At 37.6% G+C, this 19,753-nt stretch overlaps 1 protein-coding gene across 2 annotated transcripts in view; it reads left to right on the top strand.

The window, feature by feature from the left end:
* The window catches only part of SH3GLB1 (SH3 domain containing GRB2 like, endophilin B1), a 44,223-nt gene extending 30,594 nt beyond the window's left edge, over window positions 1–13,629 (top strand). For both annotated transcript variants that reach the window (XM_003943268.4, XM_074381141.1), the window contains 3 exons: window positions 257–357; window positions 7,609–7,837; window positions 8,529–13,629. In XM_003943268.4, coding sequence (XP_003943317.1) covers window positions 257–357; window positions 7,609–7,837; window positions 8,529–8,636 — 438 coding nt within the window. In that variant the 3' untranslated portion in view covers window positions 8,637–13,629. The remainder of the gene's footprint in view (window positions 1–256; window positions 358–7,608; window positions 7,838–8,528) is intronic.
* The last annotated feature ends 6,124 nt before the right edge of the window (window positions 13,630–19,753 follow it).

The following is a 19,753-nucleotide window of genomic DNA, read 5'->3' on the forward strand; positions in this document are numbered from 1 at the left end:
GTATATCTAAAGAAATATTTTAAATTTTTGTTTACATCTCTTATCACCTAGTTCTCCCACTCTCATCACATGTTGGTATTTATTGGCTAAGCAGAGTTTGCTAGTGACTGTTTACCAATGTTAATCTTAATAAACCTTGTAGTAAGCTGTTAGAGACTGGTGATTCTACCTCAGTACAACATTGTGGTCTGTCTCCCCCTTGCATTTGCCATTGAAGTTGATTATAGAGCTAAGAACTATTAACTTTCCTTCACAGGCCCATCACCTTCGCTGTCTGAATGACTTTGTAGAAGCCCAAATGACTTACTATGCACAGTGTTACCAGTATATGCTGGACCTCCAGAAACAACTGGGAAGGTGATAATTTGCTTTCATGTGTAAAGAGGAGAAATTCAGATTTTTGCATATGAATTAATAGTAGGGATGAAAATTAGAGGAATTAAAGGCTCTTATTAGCTTTCTTAGAAATAGTTTCTTTTTTTAGATAAGTAATTATCAGATTTCTGAGGTAACAAAATATTTTGAGCCCTCTGGCACAAAGGGATAGGGATGGGAAAAAAAAGTGAATACCTTCTCAGTGCTATAAGGTTAAAATATTTCAGGTTAACTTTTCTCCCGCCACTGAATACTTTTTGCTATTAGTTGAGGAAGATATAATTACATTTACAGTTAACCTTAAAAATAAACTAGTTTATACTTATTCATTACTCACTTGTTTACTATATTGAAAAAAAGAAAAGTTTTAGATCATTTTGTAAGACTTCATATCTACTGATGTGATTATTTTGAGTATGATAATATACTTTAAAGCAGAATGATACGTAAAACACATAGCTCAATCACTCATTCATTTATTGACTATCTGCCATGTGCTAAACAGTGTTATATATTCTGGGGTAATATCATCAAATTAAAACAGGCAAAGATGCTTGCCTTTATGGAGCTCACATTATAAGGCGACACTGAAAATAAAATAATGTATAGGGCAAATGTGGTCTCTGCTCTGACAACACTTAGTCTAAATAGAAATACAAAGTAAGCCATTGGTAGACAGGTTATGTGGTAAGTAGAAAAGTAGAAGGTGCCTGGCATTGTGAAGGCATCTAACTGTGAGTAAGGTATATCTAGCAGAGTTTCCCAGGCAAAGTTATCTTGGTAGGAATAATCTAGATGAAGAAAGGGACAAGGATGAACATTCTAAGCAAGGAAGGATATGTATATAAAAAAGCCAGAAGAAAGAGAGTAGAGCAAGTTCAGGGAACTAACAGTAGTCAATTCAGGCTGGAGCATGGTGTTCAAGAATGGAATGGTAGATCAGTCTAGAGGAGTTAAGCAGAGTCATACCATGAATGGCCTTTAAAGTAAGTTGTTGTAAGGAGTTTGGAATGTATATAAGGAGGAACCATTAAAGCAAGGGAGTGATATGTAGCATCTGAAGGAAGAATACCAAAAAATCGTTTCAAGAAATAAGGTAAATAAAAGAGTCACTTTGGTGTTTCTTTCTGCATATTAACACTTGAAAACTTGGCCTGGAATGAAATTGGGCACATCCGTGAAACCAATTTTGGACCTCAAAAATGAATTGTAGTTTAATAATCATTAGTTAATCTAACAGAATCTATAGGAGCATTTAGATATCTATATGTTTGAGGTTTTATTAGTGGTATTAATGTCTCAAGGCAGAACACCACTTTATCTTCATATCATCACAACTATTTTAAGCCCAAGAAGCCTCAGTACTTTTTTCCACTTTATCCTGAAACTCTGGAATTGCAGCATAGGGGTTGCTTATTACCATTTATACTTGCATTCTGCTTAAAGCCACACTATGCTTAGGACTTGGCCATTTAAACAAAATCCAGTTATTACATTATTACTGCACTTTGAGATAAGCTCCAGCAATACAAAGTAAAACCAGTGCTACTATTGTAGAAAAGATTTAAGTAAATCTTTCAATATAATTGAGAGTAGCTCATCTCTCTACCCTCAATTATATTATTGCTAATGACCAATGACATTGTGGGAAGTTTTATCTCTTTAATTTGTTGCAGGTTATGCTTTTTAAGATAGTACATAGAAATATTCAAATATAGAACTTCACAAATCATCCAGATCCACACTAATAAATTCAAAAGTTATTTATGAAGAATAGAACCAGGTTATATTGTTAATAGTTGTAACAACAGTACCAACAGGTAGTAGTAACTGAATAACAGCAATCACTTTGGTTGAGCTTAAGTTGTATGCAGGTGCTCTTCCAGACACCTCCTGTGTATTATTAACTGTATAATCCTCACCACCAAATGAGGTAGGTACTTTTATTATCCATATTTTAAAGATGAGAAAGCAGAAGTACTAGTAACAAGATTAGCCATTTTTTTTAATAATTGAAAGGCTTTTACATCTCAAGCTCCATTGACTTAATTGACATTTGTATAGTATGAGTAATTGCTATGATTTTTTAATGTATCGATAAAAGTTTTTAGAAGGTGAAAATAGCCTTTCAGTTCATTTTTTAAATCTTTAACTCTGCACAATTGACATAGGTAGACTTTAGTGGCTAAACAAAGGCTAAAATCATACTAGTAGATTTGAAAGTAAAATATCATGGTTAGAGAACTAAAAAAGCCATGTGTATATACATATTCCTATTAATAGAGCTTTTTCTTATGTTCAGAAATGTATGTATTTAATCACTGCTGAGGAGCCGAGTTCCCTGAGGAAGGGATACTAGAAGTAGTAGTCTTAATTTTAGAGAGAAAAAGCTATAGTTTAAACTGCTGCTTCTTACCATTAAAACCCTTTATCCATCAGAGGAACATATGGTTTTCATTTTTAAAATGCACTGTTCTAGATGTGGAGGATATAGTATATAAATAAAATAACCAAAATTCCTGCCTTCTTAGAATCTACATTCTATATGGGGGCAGAAGGAAGCAGAAAAGCAATATGTATGTAAGTTATATAGTATATTAGAATGTGCTCAATGGTGTACAGAAAAATACAGCAGGGAACTACCTTGGTGAGAGTAGGGAAAGATGTAAGAAAACAAAGCATGCAGGCATCTGAGAGAAGAAGCTCCAGAAAGAGGGTGCAACAAGTACAAAAACCCTGAGAGAGTGACATAGCTGGCATGATCAAGGAACAGCAAGGAGGGCTTGGCTAGAGATGAATAGAGGAAATGGGGAGTCAAAACATGCAAGGCTTTGAAAGCTACTATTTAGACTTTGGTCTTTACTCAGAGATGTGGAACCTTTGAAAATTTTGAGCTGAGGAGTGCTGTAATTTTAGGCTTTAACAGAATCATTCTGGCTGCCACGTTGAGGATAGGTGTTAGCATGAGTTGAAACTGACAGATCTGTTTCAAACTTGCTGCAATAATGTAGTCAGTAATTCAGTTAGAAGATGGTGGTCGCTTGGATCAAGGTAATTTTGGTTGATATGATGGAAGTGGTCAGGTCCTGGGTGTATTTTACAGTTAAAGGTAGCAAGATTTACTTGACAGGCAATATGTATATTGGGCATAAAGATGTCAATAATTATTGCAAGTTTTTGACCTAAACAACTGAAAGAATGGGGAGTTGGCCCAGTGCGATGGCTCACGCCTGTAATCCCAGCACTTTGGGAAACAGAGGTGGGCAGATCACAAGGTCAGGAGATTGAGACCATCCTGGCTAACATGGTGAAACCCTGTCTCTACTAAAAATAGAAAAATTAGCTGGGCGTGGTGGTGCGTATCTGTAGTCCCAGTGACTTGGGAGGCTGAGGCAGTAGAATTGCTTGAACACGGGAGGCGGAGGTTGCAAGTGAGCCGAGATCGTGCCACTGCACTTCAACCTGGCAGCAGAGCAAGGCTCCATCTCAAAAAAAAAAAAGAAAAGAAAAGAATGGGGAGTTGTTAGTTAAAATGGGGAATGCCAGAGGAGACAAAGGTTTCAGGGACGGAGTTGTGGGGGGGTAGTATGTCAGTTATATTAGAAGCCCAGTCTTAAATATGTTAAGTTCGAGATATCTGTTTAACATTTAAGTGGAGATATCCAGTTTTAGGCTATGCAGGTCTAGACTCGGAATAGGGGCAGGGTAGAGAGATAAATTAGAGAGTTGTCAGCACATCAAGGATATTTAAATCTGTAAGACTAGATAAACCACCAAAGGAATAAGTATAGAGAAAAGAAGAGGATCAAGGACTGATCCCTGAAGTACTCTAGCATGGAGAGTTGAGGAACAAGGCTAGGAAGATGATAAGGAGTGAAGCAGTGAGGTGAAATGGAAACCAAGAGTGTGGCTTGGAAGTCAAGTCAACAACATATGTGAAAGTGGGAGAAAATGGTCACTGCATAGGTCAAGTGAGAGGAAGACTGTGCATTGACCGTTGGATTGAGGAACATTAAAGTCAGTGCTGACCTTGACAAGTAGTTTTGGTGAAACAGTAGGAGCAAAGTAATGTTTGTAATGTAAGAGACTGGGGGGAAAGGAATTGTAACTGTAAGTTTAGGTAAATCTTTCTAGGAGTTTTATTGTGAAGAGGAACAGAGGAAGGAGGCAGTAGCCAGAGGAGAAAGTGGGGTCTAGCAATTTTTTGTTCTTTAAGTTAGGAGAAATAAGGGCACGTTTGTAAGCTGATGGGAATGATACAATAGATGGAGAAAATATGATAATGTGGGAGGGAACGGGAAGAATTGCTAGAATGATATGACAGGCAAAAAGAGATGAGATTTTGTGCACATGTGGAGGAATTTGCATCAGGAGCATAGACAGCTCATTCAAGAGTTTCCTGGCCCAGCGTGGTGGCTCATGCCTAGAATCCTAGCACTTTGGGAGGCCAAGATGGGTGGATCACTTGAGCTAGGAGTTTGAGATCAGCCCGGGCAATACGCAAAACCCTGTCTCTACAAAATATACAAATATTAACCAGGTGTGGTGGTGCATTCTCGTAGTCCCAGCTACTCAGGAGGCTGAAACAAGAGAATTGCTTGAGCCCAGGAGTTAGAGGTTGCAGTGAGTCAAGATTGCACTACTGCACTACAGCCTGGACAAGAGTGAAATCCTGTACCAAAAAAAAAAAAAAAGTTTTCTGATTGTTCTTTTTCCTCTCAGTTAAAAGGAAGCAAACTCATCAGTTGAGTGTAATGGTTATGGGGATAATTGCTGGAATTTTGAGGATGGGCGAGAGGGTATGAAATAATCATTGGGGAATGGAAAGTGAATGTTAATGGACTAGAGAAATGTAGTATCATTGCCAGGTAGGATGTGAGGTTCCTAGTCATAAATTGAAGATAAAACAGCAAGCTTTTCTGTGTTTCTCCTGTCACAGTAGATGCATGGATACTGAGTAGGTAAATAGGGAGGTTTTTACCAAATCAGTACAATGGAGAGGCATAAGAAATGAGAGCTTATGTAAGGGGTTATTATAATAATTAACTATGGACATGAAGACGGTGTCAGTAGAATCATAGACCCTGGTAGGCTTGTTGATGTGAGAGTACTTGAAATAAAAAGGTGATGGTTAGAGAATGGGATGGTGAAAACTATTATTATTGGAAGGGTTGTGGTTACTGGAATTGGTAAGCTCTAGATGTGCCTGTGGGAATGGGTGGCTGAACTAGGATCAGGTATAAAGTCTCTAGAAAAGTTCAAGGATCTAAGAGGCTAAAGTGTGGAAGAATTGTCCATATGGATATTCAAGTCACCAAAAATTAAGATACAATGTCAGTGAGCCAGGCGCTAAAATCTTCTAGAGATGAAAATAAGGGAATGAGGCATCTGTAGGTGACTGCAGCAAGAGATACTGGTAGTGTATATAGTCAAATAACATGAAGTTGAAGGATTGGGTAGAAACGTTGAGGGAGAAGAGTCTAAAAATGGTAATGAAGAATGTAAGACTCCATTGATCGCTAGGTTCAGTGATAAAAGAGGAGTATAGGAGACAAACACTAGCACAGAAAGATGAAGGGAAGGTTTAGAGAAGAGGTTAAGGTTACAGGGAATTTTGCTGATGACTGAATGATTTCCAGATGGCATAGTGGTCATGAAAAGAAAAGGGGACTTTTTTTTTTTTTTCGAGATGGAGTTTCACTCTCGTTACCCAGGCTGGAGTGCAATGGCACGATCTCGGCTCACTGCAACCTCCGCCTCCTGGGTTCAGGCAATTCTCCTGTCTCAGCCTCCTGAGTAGCTGGGATTACAGGCACGCACAACCATGCCCAGCTAATTTTTTGTATTTTTAGTAGAGACGGGGTTTCACCTTGTTGACCAGGATGGTCTGGATTTCTTGACCTGGTGATCCATCCGCCTCGGCCTCCCAAAGTGCTGGGATTACAGGCTTGAGCCACCGTGCCTGGTGAAAACGGGACTTTTTTAGTTTAATGGATTTATTAAAGCTTAAATATGAATTGTCATAGATAATTTTTCAGCTTAGAAATGATTTAATTAGGCCGGGCGTGGTGGCTCAAGCCTGTAAATCCCAGCACTTTGGGAGGCCGAGGCGGGTGGATCACGAGGTCAAGAGATCGAGACCATCCTGGTCAACATGGTGAAACCCCGTCTCTACTAAAAATACAAAAAATTAGCTGGGCATGGTGGCATGTGCCTGTAATCCCAGCTACTCGGGAGGCTGAGGCAGGAGAATTGCCTGAACCCAGGAGGCGGAGGTTGCAGTGAGCCGAGATCGCGCCATTGCACTCCAGCCTCGGTAACGAGAGCGAAACTCATTCTCAAAAAAAAAAAAATAGAAATTATTGAATTAGAATTATGTCAGACCAGTATTTTGTACTGTTACCTATTTAGTATTATTGGGGAAACAGTAGCCTTAAACCAAAAATTCTAATTATCTTCAAGTTACTTATGAACACATTAATCAAAAAAATCACTGATTTCTAATAGAAATTTTTTTAAAATAGAACAAATGAACTTGTGAAATTTCTCCTATTCTACCATTGAGTCTTCAGTTTCATTGAGATAATTAGCAATCATAATATATTATTTGAATGTCTATCTTCTCACTGTGTGTATGTCCTTAAGGGAATGGTATCATTTAATTTTGTGTCTTCTGCTTCTCATAGTAATGCTGAATATCTAGATACAAATAAATAATATTGACAATACAAATGACAATAAATATTTTATTTGAATAGGAAAATGTGATTGGACTAGTTTATGAAAAAGGGGTTTAGTTATTCAAATATTTCTCAAAGAATTAAATTGAGAATGCCTCATATTTGTAGTATCTGATATATAAGTAATTTTTCATCAGTATTTTTATTTAACAATTCATTAAAGCAACATTCTAATGGAAGCTTTTTGGCAGTGCTTTAAAAATAAACCACCTATTTTTCCTGGGGAGAAAAAAACGGCCATTAATTTTAAGTTAATATTATTATAAGGACAGTTTTGAAACAGACTTTCAAGGATTTATATTTGAATACCACCTGAATTATCTCTAGTATAATTGGCCCAAGAAGGAAAAGGAAGATAGATAAAACTATTATTAATATCTGTAAATCTTTTCCAATGTGAACATTGGTAGAAAGTAAACAGTGCCACCGAGTGGTGGTATTTAGGAACTTTAGTCACTTGGAAATAGATAATTCGCCATTTTCTTTTCAACAGTTTTCCGTCCAATTATCTTAGTAACAACAATCAGACTTCTCTGACACCTGTACCATCAGTTTTACCAAATGCGATTGGTTCTTCTGCCATGGCTTCAACAAGTGGCCTAGCAATCACCTCTCCTTCCACCCTCAGTGACCTTAAGGAGTGTAGTGGCAGCAGGAAGGCCAGGGTTCTCTATGATTATGATGCAGCAAACAGTACTGAATTATCCCTTCTGGCAGATGAGGTGAGTATTGTGGGTATGAGAAGGAAAATATATCACGAATGGACATACCTTCTAATGTTATAACAAAATGCAAATTCCTCATTAGTTATTTGGAAATAGTTTCATAGATTTCAGATAGTTATATTAACATAAAATTGTAATTACTATTCTTTAATGTAATAGAATATCAGATAAATATTTTAAACTTTTAACTGCCAAATAACTTGAAGATGTATAAAACCCCCTCCAATAAAATCCTTTATCTAGGCCAGGCATGGTGGCTCACACCTGTAATCTCAGTACTTTTGGGAGGCCAAGACAGGAGGATCACTTGAGGCCAGGGGTTCAAGACCAGCCTGGGCAACATAGTGAGACCTCATCACTACAAAAAATATTTAAAAATAGCTGAACGTAATGGTGTGTACCTGTAGTCCCAGGTACTCAGGAGGCTAAAGTGGGAGGATTGTTTGAGCATGGGAGGTCAAGGCTGCAGTGAGCCATGATCATGCCACTGCACTACAGCCTGGGCAACAGAGTGAGGCCCTGCCTCAAAAAAATAGTAATAATAAATAAATCCTTTATTTTTCAGCACAATTGGTAATAATGTTTAAAGTCCTTTTGGTGAATAATTTAAACAAATTAAATTAAAATCTGGTTTTTTACATGTTTATTTTTTAATGTAGTTAATAACTGGAAGTATTTTATTTTGCAGGTGATCACTGTGTTCAGTGTTGTTGGAATGGATTCAGACTGGCTAATGGGGGAAAGGGGAAACCAGAAGGGCAAGGTGCCAATTACTTACTTAGAACTGCTCAATTAAATAGGTGGACTATGGAAAGGTTACCCATCATGACATTGTATTTATATACAATTAACTCTAAATAAAGCAGGTTAAGTATCTTCCATGTTAATGTGTTAAGAGACTGAAAAGAAAATACTAGCCATCAGAAACAGGCCTTTCTGCCAGTAAAGTTGCATGGTAAATATTTCATTACAGAATTTATGTTACAGCTTTCATGCCAAGAATGTTTTCTTAAAAATTCTCTTTTATATTGAGGTTTCACTAATAAGCAGCTTCTACTTTTGAGCCTCAACTTAAAGCAGAACTGTTTTCTACTGAATTTTTCATTAACAGGAAGCTTTTTCTTTTATGTAAATATATCTATTGTGAATTAATATCAGTGACTCACTTATTAGGTATAATTAATAGCCAAAGAATAAAATTAAAATTTGTTTTAAACTTTCGGTTTTAAAAAGAGCTGTAGGATATAAACCTCTTTTGTGAAAAGTAGAATTTTCTGAATGTTTTCATAGACAAAAATACAGTTATACCATGTTTACCTGGTTTTCCAACAGAAATCAAATGATTTCTATGTTTTGATGGGTTATTTTGAGAGTTTTTTGGGTTTTTTTAAATACTATGGAATGGTTTAAATTTAAGAACAACTAGTTCTTGAAAAGCAATACCATATTTCTCTGATAAATTTGTAGTTAAGGTTCTAGAAAATGGTGGACAAATTTACTTAATTTAACAAAAAGTTTTTAAGATTATTCAATTGGCACAATTTAATGCATAATTGGGATTGGATCCATTAATAACAACTGTGGTACAGTAAAGAGAATTTGTTTTTATTGAACAACAAATTTGTATAAAAGTGTGGAATAATGCAACTACATTATTGAGTAAATTGTATACAGACAAATTTGGGGTGACTCTGAGCTTATATTAAAACATTGAAAATTTATTAATGAATACAGGCTATCTTGATAAGGCTCTCTGGTTATGAAACGTATACTAATGAAATTATGAGTGACACACTGGAAGCCAGAAAATTGCTGTTTAGGCCATAACTATATGTCAGCAAATTGGCAGATTGTTTCCATGTTAAGACTTCTGTTCTCATTCATTCATTCGACAAACATTTGTTGAAGGCCAGATATGTGCTGGTCAACTGGGGATACTATCCTGAACAATATGCACACAGTTCTTGCACATGGAGAGCTTAAAGACCAGTAAAGGATACAGAAAATTAAATAAGCAATTGTCCTATAACAGGATCAGTGTTGTGATGGGGAAAATACACAGGGTACTGTATATGGGAGTCACCTAACTCCAATTTTGGGAGTGAAAGATGGTTTGGGGAAGAATTGTTCCAGATAAAAAGATGGATAACTAAGACAGCATAGCACAGTCTGACAACTAAAGTAATTTACTCTAACTTAAGCATGAAGTACAAAAGTGTAGTTCATTTATTGAGGCAATGTTAAGCTACTAAAATAATACTTTTGGTACTTTTTAAAAAATGAATTCTTAAACATCATTTACCATTTTAAAATTTTGTGTTAAGAGCTCCTAGTAAGAGCTTGGTAAACATGTTGACAATTTAACTCACAGTCTAAACTTTAAAAGTAGTTGTTACCCTTTTATTTCTGTGCCATGAGACAAATTTTTCTGCCGTTTTATAGTTGTATAAGATGTTCTGACTCACTCTGAATTGCCATATTCTTAAACCCTCAAAAGCTGCTGAGGCTGGTCAGTTTTCTATAAAACCAAGTAAATGAAACTTTCTCTTCCCTCAGAAAGGAAGTTCTACAGCCTAGAGTGCCATCTATTACATTTTGTAAGTCCAAATGTAGGCTTTGAAAGATCATACCAAAACTTCAGGTCCACTTAAACAGCAACTATAAATTAGGTTTATGGGAAATATAGTAATACAGGGGAAAGAGTATCGGTAATGGAGTGAAATGGTCCTGGGTTCAAATCCAGTGTTCCTCACATACTGTGCTCTTTTAAGCTTCAACTAGATGTGTAACAACTACCTTTTCCTTACCAGTAAAATGAGGACAATAATTATGACACCCTAGGGTGGTTGTGAGGATTAAATAGCAAATGCTATCTTGTATTTCAGGTGCTTTTTAGGGAAAGCCTTTGCACATAGTAAACATCCTGTAAATATCCGTTTCTCCTTGTTAGCCCCTGTAGCATCCTGACCTACCAAATCTGTAGGCCTTGCATATCACTGTGCACCAGAGATACCTCTTTTATATCCAGGCTCTGTTTACTCTCTGTCAGTCCTCTCCTCCACCCTCTTTAAATCAGACCCCAGTCCAGGTTTAACCTTGCCACAGTCGGTATAAATCCTTTTTTAGAACTTTCAGCTTTCCATCAAGTGAAAGTTGATTTTAGTAATCCAGTAATGTACAGAGGTCTTCAATACTGTTTAGCTTCAAAGACTACTGGTACATTTGTCTACCACAGAACCACCACAACATGTATGCTTGTTCTTAGGTTTATTGCTTTTTATTTTAATGCAGTTTAGTTGTTTGGGTTTTATTTTGGTTTTGGCTTATTTTAAAGTCAAGTTTAGTTTTTACTCAGGTAAAGGCCTGTGAAGTTTCTTAGGCGTGGAAGAAAAAGCTTGGGAAGCCTATTAATTCATGGTGCAATTCAAAATTGTTTAAAGAAGCTCTGTGCCATTGAGCTTAATCTAAAATTATAGTCACATGTGAAGGATGCATATATGAATGAAAAACTAAAATAATTGTAGGCTCTTCTACAAATGGAAGAAAAAAAGTGATTGGATCATGTCTGCCTTCTTCCTCAGAGTAATCTAACCTAAAATGTCACGATGTTAAAACTTTTTTATGGTGCTAATCAGAAAGATTCATGTTGTAAGAAATGAACCCAAAAATGGAAATGTGCCTCCTCACTCCGCATCACATGGAAAATAAATCCTGAGGCCAGGATCACCAGTGGGGTAGAGCCAGCTTCATAGTCTCTTGTTATCCTCTTGCTGAACAAAGAACCAAGTGAGACTGGGAAGCTAGTATTGGGAAAACATTTCTGGGATAAATTGTGGAGTGCAGAAGATGATGGATGGCAAGGCAAAAACCCACAGACTTGTTTACCCATAGAGGCCCCACTTACCTCCATGCCAACAGGATTCCAGAAAAATTCCTTCCCTATCTCCCAGATACCTGAAATTTTGAAATACGTTGCCCTACTATATAGCACTTCAAGCTTCGATGAGGTGCCGTAATGGAGAGATAGCTTCATAGTTTAGCCTATAGCCAACTTTGCCTCGAGATTTCCAGATAAGAAGTGGCTTTTACCTCACGTGAGTCTCAAAAGCTGGAGAGGAAGTTCCACCACCACCCCTGCGCTTTCTCCCATATTATGCTAATTAGCAAGTCTACCCAGGGCTGGGCGCAGTGGTTCATGCCTGTAATCCCAGCACTTCAGAGGCTGAGGCAGGTGGATCACCTGAGGTCAGGAGTTCAAGACCAGCCTGGCCAACATGGAGGTCTCTACTAACAGTACAAAAATTAGCTGGGCATGGTGGTGTACACCTCCAGCTACTCAGAAGGCTGAGGCAGGAGAATCACTTGAGCCCCAGAGGCAGAGGCTGCATGAGCCAAGATTGCACCACTGCACTCCAGCCTGGACAGCAGAGCAAGACTCTCAAGGGGAAAAAAAAAGGTCTACTCAGTAGAGCAGTGATTCACAAAGTGTGAGACCCTAGACTGGCAATATCTGCATCTCCTGGAGACTTGTTTAAAATGCTAGTTACTACTTTCAAGAACTTTGTACCTTCATTTGTACTTATTTTTTTGTTTTCAAGGGCCCATGGAATTAGTATTCCATGTGACAGGTTTTCAAATATTTTAAGACAAAAACCGAGTCTTCTAATCTTTATTGTGTTCTAGCACTAGACATTGTAATTACATAGTTATTTTTATAATTTATTTGTTTAGTATATATCTGTCACTCTAGAATGTAGATAAAGACTATAATTCTTTATCCCTGAGATAAAGACTATAATTCTTTTGATGGCTATTAAACTTCCAACTCTTAGCACAAGACCTAGCGCATAGTATGAACTCAGTAAATATTTGTTGAATAAAAGAAAAATGCAAATTTGTAAGCCTTTTCAGAAACCTACTGAGTCAAACTCTGAGAGTGGAGCCCAGTAATCTGTTGTAAAAGCCATTTGAGTAATACTATTGCACTCTAAAGCTTGAGAGCCACAGCAATAGAACTTAGAGAACATGCATTTCACTTTCAGGCCTACTCTCTGACATCACTTGAAAAACTCTCTCTGCCTTCTGTAACCCTTACCAACAACATTGCCCTATCCATATAGGGGAAAATTCTGGGCTATATTACAAGTGGTTATGAAAGTATAAGGACATGCATAGTGGGAAGTATTGCTTAGAATGCCAGTACTTGGTTGCTGTGAAAGGTTTCTAGGAATAGATTGCTTAGTCTAAAGAATTAGAGTAAGCACTACCTTCATCCACATTTTCACTCAACAGTGCCTTTTAATTGGTGACTAACATCAAAACACCCTGACAAACCATTAAAACAGTATCAGAAAACATGTATATCCCTGTGCCTCTTAGGGTGCTAAGTTCTGCTCTCATTCCTACTTCAAAGGAGACTTTTTAAAGAATTGTTAATGCTTTTTTTATAATAGAAATCATAGCCATGTTGGCAAAAAGAAAAAAGATTTGGTGAGAAAGATAAAAATCACTGATAATTCCATCATCCAGAGAGAACCACTGTTATTTAAGTATATGGCCTTCCAGACTTTTCTGTGCATTTATAGATTTTTTTAATGGGATCATATTGTACATACTGTTTTGTAACTTTTTTTCACTCAACAATACCATGACTGTCTTGTTGTATCAAGTATATTTCTACATCTCTTTTAATGGCTGCATGATATTCCATCATATGTGCCACATTTTATTAGACTACTGGTGAATTTTTAGGTTTCCAATTTTTCATTAATAAAGTGCTTTAAAGGACATTGTGTTGCTAAATCTCGTATGCGTTCGTATTGTCTGAAGATAAATCCTTTAAGTGGAATTGCTAGTGAAGAAGGTATGCCAGTTTTTCAAAGCTTTTGTTACTACCATGTTGCCCCCTAGAAAACTTTAAGCAGTTTATACTTTTATTAGCAGTATATGAAAGAATACTGTTTCTTTTAAGGGCTTCCAACTAGAATGTTCATGGAGTCTTTGGCTTAAAAATAAAGGGTAACGGGAGACAAAAAGATCCTGCAAAATTAAAGATCAGTCTCAAATTTTTCTTAAATCGTGATATTATGTACTGTTCTCTCCACTTTCTCTATCATATGTTTTGTGATACTTTGAAAATGTTTGTAGTACTTGCTCCCTCTTGCTTTTATTTAGTCTCCTGGAAGCATTATCACCTTTCTGACTTTTGCAGAGATAGTGGAAGAACAATCTTAAGTAGACTTGAATCTTGTGATATCTTTGACGCAGGCTTACTGCTGATGGATTTAGGAAATGTAGCCACAGTGGGGAAAGTAGGACTTTGGAAGGTAGGCAGAACAGTGGCTCTCCCACTTGTTTGCCTGGCCTTTCATCAGTCATTAAACCTCTTTGAGCCTCTCATCTCTAGAATGAGAATAATATAAACTACTTTGTAGCATTGAAAGGATTAATCATATTATGAAGAGTGTCTGGCACCTAGTGGATAATATTACGGCTTACTAGGATTTCTAGATGAGTATGTTAGAGCAGTTGCTATTGTCAACCTCTGGAGTAAATATATCACTGCCGTTGCCAAAGAAAATCTCCCTTGAAAGCTGTCACGCTGAATGGGCATTGCCTTGTATGTCCTATTAGACTTATATGACCCCAGTTCTTATGGAATCTGGCTCATTTTTTCCAGTCAGGTATTCAAGTAATCTAATCAGATAAAACTCTTAGACAAGATGTGTAGTGGAAGATTTCAACATTATCATGCTTTACAGCAGTGTACAAAAGTGGTAATCACAGTCTTTTTAAATGGTGAACCTTGCCAAGCTGCCCCTTCTGATACTGCCCCACCCTTGGCCCACAGCTGATCTTAGTGCTTTGGAGGGCTGTACCTCTACCTGTGAGAACCTGACGTGGGACAGGCAACTCACCTCAGGAACAGTATTGTTAATTAGCTAAGTCTCAGTAGCATCGCCAGTACTGGAGATCACAGAATTGATTCATCTATAGTGAGATAAATTTATTTAAAGAAGTATGTGAATTATAAAAGTTGCTCAGCAGTATTCAAAAAGATAGATGTCCCAGGGTTGAGCTGCAGTAATCATAGCGAAGCCCCAGAGACCAACCCATTTTAATATTTGGATGAACCATAATAAATTTAAATTAACATCTGTTTGTTTATTGTAACTCAAACTACTCAACCAATAAAAAATAAGTAGTAAGAGAACTTATTGGTAAGTTGTAAGTAAGGAAGGCTATACAGGAGGCTTCAGGTTTATGAGAACAAGAAAACAGCTATTTAGAGGTAAAAGGAGATGGACTATCATTATAAGCAACTTTTCTGAGAGCCTAATGCACTAGGGTTTAGAGCACATGTTTCTGCTTAGTCCCGTGTTCTAGTAAAGTTCTCTGAAGCTTGAACTGTAGTAGGCAGTTTCCAACAACCAGGCATTTTGATACTTGCATTGCCTTTTCTATATAGTTTCTTGTGTTCAGCTTCACCTGAAGATCCTCCTTTGTCAAGAATAAGCTCAAACACTTATTCCTCTGTGAAGAGATTATGGATCCCTCAGCAGAACTGCATAAACACAACTATGACATGCATTTCCTTGGATAGCAATTACTTGCCAACTTAGCTTAAGGACAGGATTTTGTGTCCCCTGACACCTAGCACACCTAAAGCTGAGTTTCAGCAAGCCCATAGCTTGCTTGCAGCATTGGGTTTACAAAAAATCTATTAATGATTCAGATTTGGTGCTACTATGTGTATTTGCCCTAAGAAACATTGGTTCTTTAGGACATCAACATTACAGAAAATGTGTATATTTTCTTGGGGAGTAATCCCCAGAATCTATCATCATGGTTATTACTTCATTAGCTCAGGTTAATTTTACAGTGCTCATCACTGACTCATACTCTGCAAAACAGTCATTTGTTACAGAAGGGACTTTTGCTGCCTACATCTATACTTCAAATTCGGGGTCAGTCACCTTAAGGTTGGATTGGAGTGTTTCCATTGTTGGGCTTTTCTATATAGATGTCTTCTGTAAAATGGGTTAAATTTCCTTCCTTTCTCCTTTTCTCTGCCTCTTTCCCCTTTCTATACATTCTCCCTCTCCCTTCTTTCAAAAAAGCTACATGAGAAAATGTATGACACAAAACAGGAGTAAGGTAAATGTATAATAGAAGATCTTGCTCAATTGATATTTTTGAATGACAAATCTGTCCCAGATTTCTGAGACCCCTTAAAGAAGGATGTATGATCTATTTCTACCTTCATGATAAAGTCCCTCTTAAGGGCCATATTACCTTATCTTACACCCTGGCATTTATTAGTACCATCTCATGACATCCATATGCTTTAATATATTTGGACCTCACTGTTAGGAGTAATAGAGTCCTGCTCTATTTCTAAGCTATAAAATATGACTATTACTATTCAGCCCAGACAGAATGTCTCATTACAAAACCTAGCACAGAAATTGACTATAGACTTTGGAATCAAAGAAGCAAATTTCCAAATCCCAACTCTGCCACCTTACTAGTTGTGTGTTCAGCAATTGATACGATAACCTGTTTCTTCAGCTACAAAATACAGATTGAAATGCTTACCTCCTAGGTTTGCAGCAAACAGTACTTCTCCCATCAGCAGCAGCAGCATCACCTAGAAATGTATTAGAACATGCACACTCTCGGGCTGCTACTGAATCAGAAACCCTAAGGATGAGGCAAAGCAATGTGTGCTTTAACAAGCCCTCTGGTGACTTGATGCATCCCAAAGTTGGTGAAACACCAGTTGCCAGGATTAAAAAAAAAATGCATATAAGGGCTAAACTCAGGCATATAGTAAATACTTAACAATTTCTAACTATTCTTATTGTCACTATTAGAATTTCTAAAGTAATGAATGAACTACACACTTTTCGGAGAAAGTTTCATATATATTTCTCATAACAAAGCTTTTCATAGACATCCAGCAGCTGAAGGCTGGAGGCTAAGGTCTCAAGAATATAGAGTACAAATCCTTATGCTTTAACCAATCATGTAAAAAAAATGAGTTTAAATTCTTTTCACCAAAAGTTAAGTGAAATCTATATAGAAAGTCACTCCACTTCTGATAAAAACAAAAACAAAAGTACTTGGAGAAAGGGTCAAGATTTTTCTCAGAATCTAAAAGTCAGGGTCTGCTTCTACACATGGAAAAATGGGACAATTGAAGCTTCAGTAATGGAGCTTCCAGCCCCACTATTGCCACAGCTATTGCCACATCATAGAATATCACCATGATCATATTCATCTGAAGTTTTTCAAAGCATATGCTTCCAATTGCATAGTGTGATTATAAAACAATTTCTATCATACTCTCATAAAATGGCCAGCTTTATTTCATTTAACTTCTGATGAATGCCTCAAGATAAATTTATTTTATAATAACCCTAGGAAACTAAATGAATTTACCATCTACCCAGGCTGTTTGAATATATATCAGTTACGTGTTACAGAAGACTAAAATAATTGTGGTTTTATAAGCATCCACAAGCCATTCTTTCTGAGAGCATTTACCTAGCAAGTCCAGTAGAAATTAAATTTGTGGTTTGTATACCTTCAGGCAAATTATTCACTTAACTCCTCAGGCCCACAGATTTTTCTATTTGTAAAATAAAAGGATTAAACCAGATGATCTCTACGGTCCTTCTAGCTCTTGCATTCTAACATGTTCTAAACAAGCCAAAGTTGTTCATGTTTTCATAGTAACTAATGTTAAACCTGCAATTATGAATTAACTTGAATACCATGAACAGTTCTACTGGCAGGTCGGTAATGGGGTTGTTTACATTTTAGAGTATAAAGCTATTCAGTCTGATCTTTCTAGAAAAGGCTGAATAACACCTTGTGAGAAATTCCTTTAGAAATTCCTCTCAACCTGGACTGACTTATACCTCAAAAGGACCAACTTTGTGCTCAGACTTTCTAGTAAATTCTAATGAGTCTATGTGAACAGTGGCACTCACAGTGTTAGGCATTACTGGGCTTTTACTTCCCCTTGGAAAAAGTTGCTAACACCTATTGAGCACTTTATGTGCTTTACCTTTAAACCCGGAAAGAAAGTAGACTTTCTCCCATTCTACAGATGAGAAAACAGAATTTAGAGAGCTGCACAGCTAAAAAAAATGGCAAAGCTAAGTCTCATTGCTTGCCTTCCCAACTGCAAAGCCCAAGCTCTTAATCAGTGTGTAACACAGACGCCTATTTTTGGAATGTGCCCCCCAAATATAGTCAATGGCTCGTTATTTTCTGCACTCTTCCCAGGTTAGTAACTTTTCTTGGGGCAGAAAAAGTATTGCTCTTTTTTTTTTGAGATAGAGTTTCGCTCTTGTTACCCAGGCTGGAGTGCAATGGCGCGATCTCGGCTCACTGCAACCTCCGCCTCCTGGGTTCAAGCAATTCTCCTGCCTCAGCCTCCTGAGTAGCTGGGATTACAGGCACGCGCCACCATGCCCAGCTAATTTTTTGTATTTTTAGTAGAGACGGGGTTTCACCATGTTGACGAGGATGGTCTCAATCTCTCGACCTCGTGATCCACCCTCCTTGGCCTCCCAAAGTGCTGGGATTACAGGCTTGAGCCACCGCGCCTGGCCAAAAGTATTGCTCTTAACATAAAGTAGCTATAAACTGCTGCTTAACTAACTAAAGTAACCCACAAACATCATCAAGCCAAAGGGAGAGCTACCAGCCCCATCACTGCCACAGCTGAAAGTTCAGAGAAATCAGTGTTGGCGTAAATCGGGGCTTCTCAAAGCACAGGCCCTGGAATCTGTGGGGGATGGGACTCTGCCAACTTGTGTTTCAATAAGCTCTCCAGGTGATTCTAATGCACATGTTTGAGAGCCACCTGTTTACATGTAGCAGAGAAACCACCTCTCACCTCAAAGCTGATTCACCTGCAGAAACAATGAAAAAGGATAATGGCAGGCCTTCAAAAGTTACTCCAACCTATCAAATTAAACTGTAATATCATTTTACTGGCTCTATCCAATAAATAGAACATTCATTAATGAGTGATTTGGTAAGCACGTGAACATGCTTAGGATATAATTTTTCCAGGAACAGGGAAAAGAGTCCATGGATTAAAAGTTTATTTTAAATTCAGCTGTAAGGGAATATGTTCTATGTATCCGTCTTTTATCCAGATAAGAAAGCAATATAATTTTACTGTTTCTTTCTAGCCAGTGTCTCAGTTTCCACTGAGGGGCTTATATATCCTATTTGGGAGGACAAGAGCACTATTTTTAAAAATAGATGCCAATCATTGGCATTTACCACATGCCAGTCACTGAGTGGGGTGCTTTACACATTCTCTAATTTCATGTTTGCAACAATGCTGTGAGGTACAGATTGTTGTCCGCACTCTGCAGATGAGAAAACGAAAATTTACACCTGGAGACATTAAGTGTAAATCTGCTAAGCTCATCTCAAGGCTCCTGAGTCTCTAGAGACAATAGATTTCCTGAGTTACAGCTCCCTTTTCTTCTTTCTCTTGATGTTAATGCATCATTCCTTTACCCCAAGACTGTCAGGCAAAGGAAGTCAGTGCTTAGGCCTTCCTTCATGGCCCATTCCCACTTTTCCTTTGACGCCCAGCATGATGCCCACTCTCGCTAATTTTAAGACCATTTCTGCAAAGTTGAGCTCCCCAACACCCAGACTGCTGAGCTAGGTGGGTTGCTGAAACTCAAGAACCTACAGGGCCTGGGGAAAAAGAATGCTGCTAGAGGGAAAATGAAGAAAGTCAGTAGGTAGCAGAAGGCATGACTTGGATGCGGGAAATATGTCCACAGTGATTCTGAACATAAACACACTCAAAAACTAGCAAAGAGAACAGCCGAAAATATGACTGGTCAATGGAGGAACTAAGGAAAATAGAGG

The sequence above is a fragment of the Saimiri boliviensis genome, chromosome 11 (genome assembly GCF_048565385.1).
Source record: "Saimiri boliviensis isolate mSaiBol1 chromosome 11, mSaiBol1.pri, whole genome shotgun sequence".
Taxonomy (NCBI): domain Eukaryota; kingdom Metazoa; phylum Chordata; class Mammalia; order Primates; family Cebidae; genus Saimiri; species Saimiri boliviensis.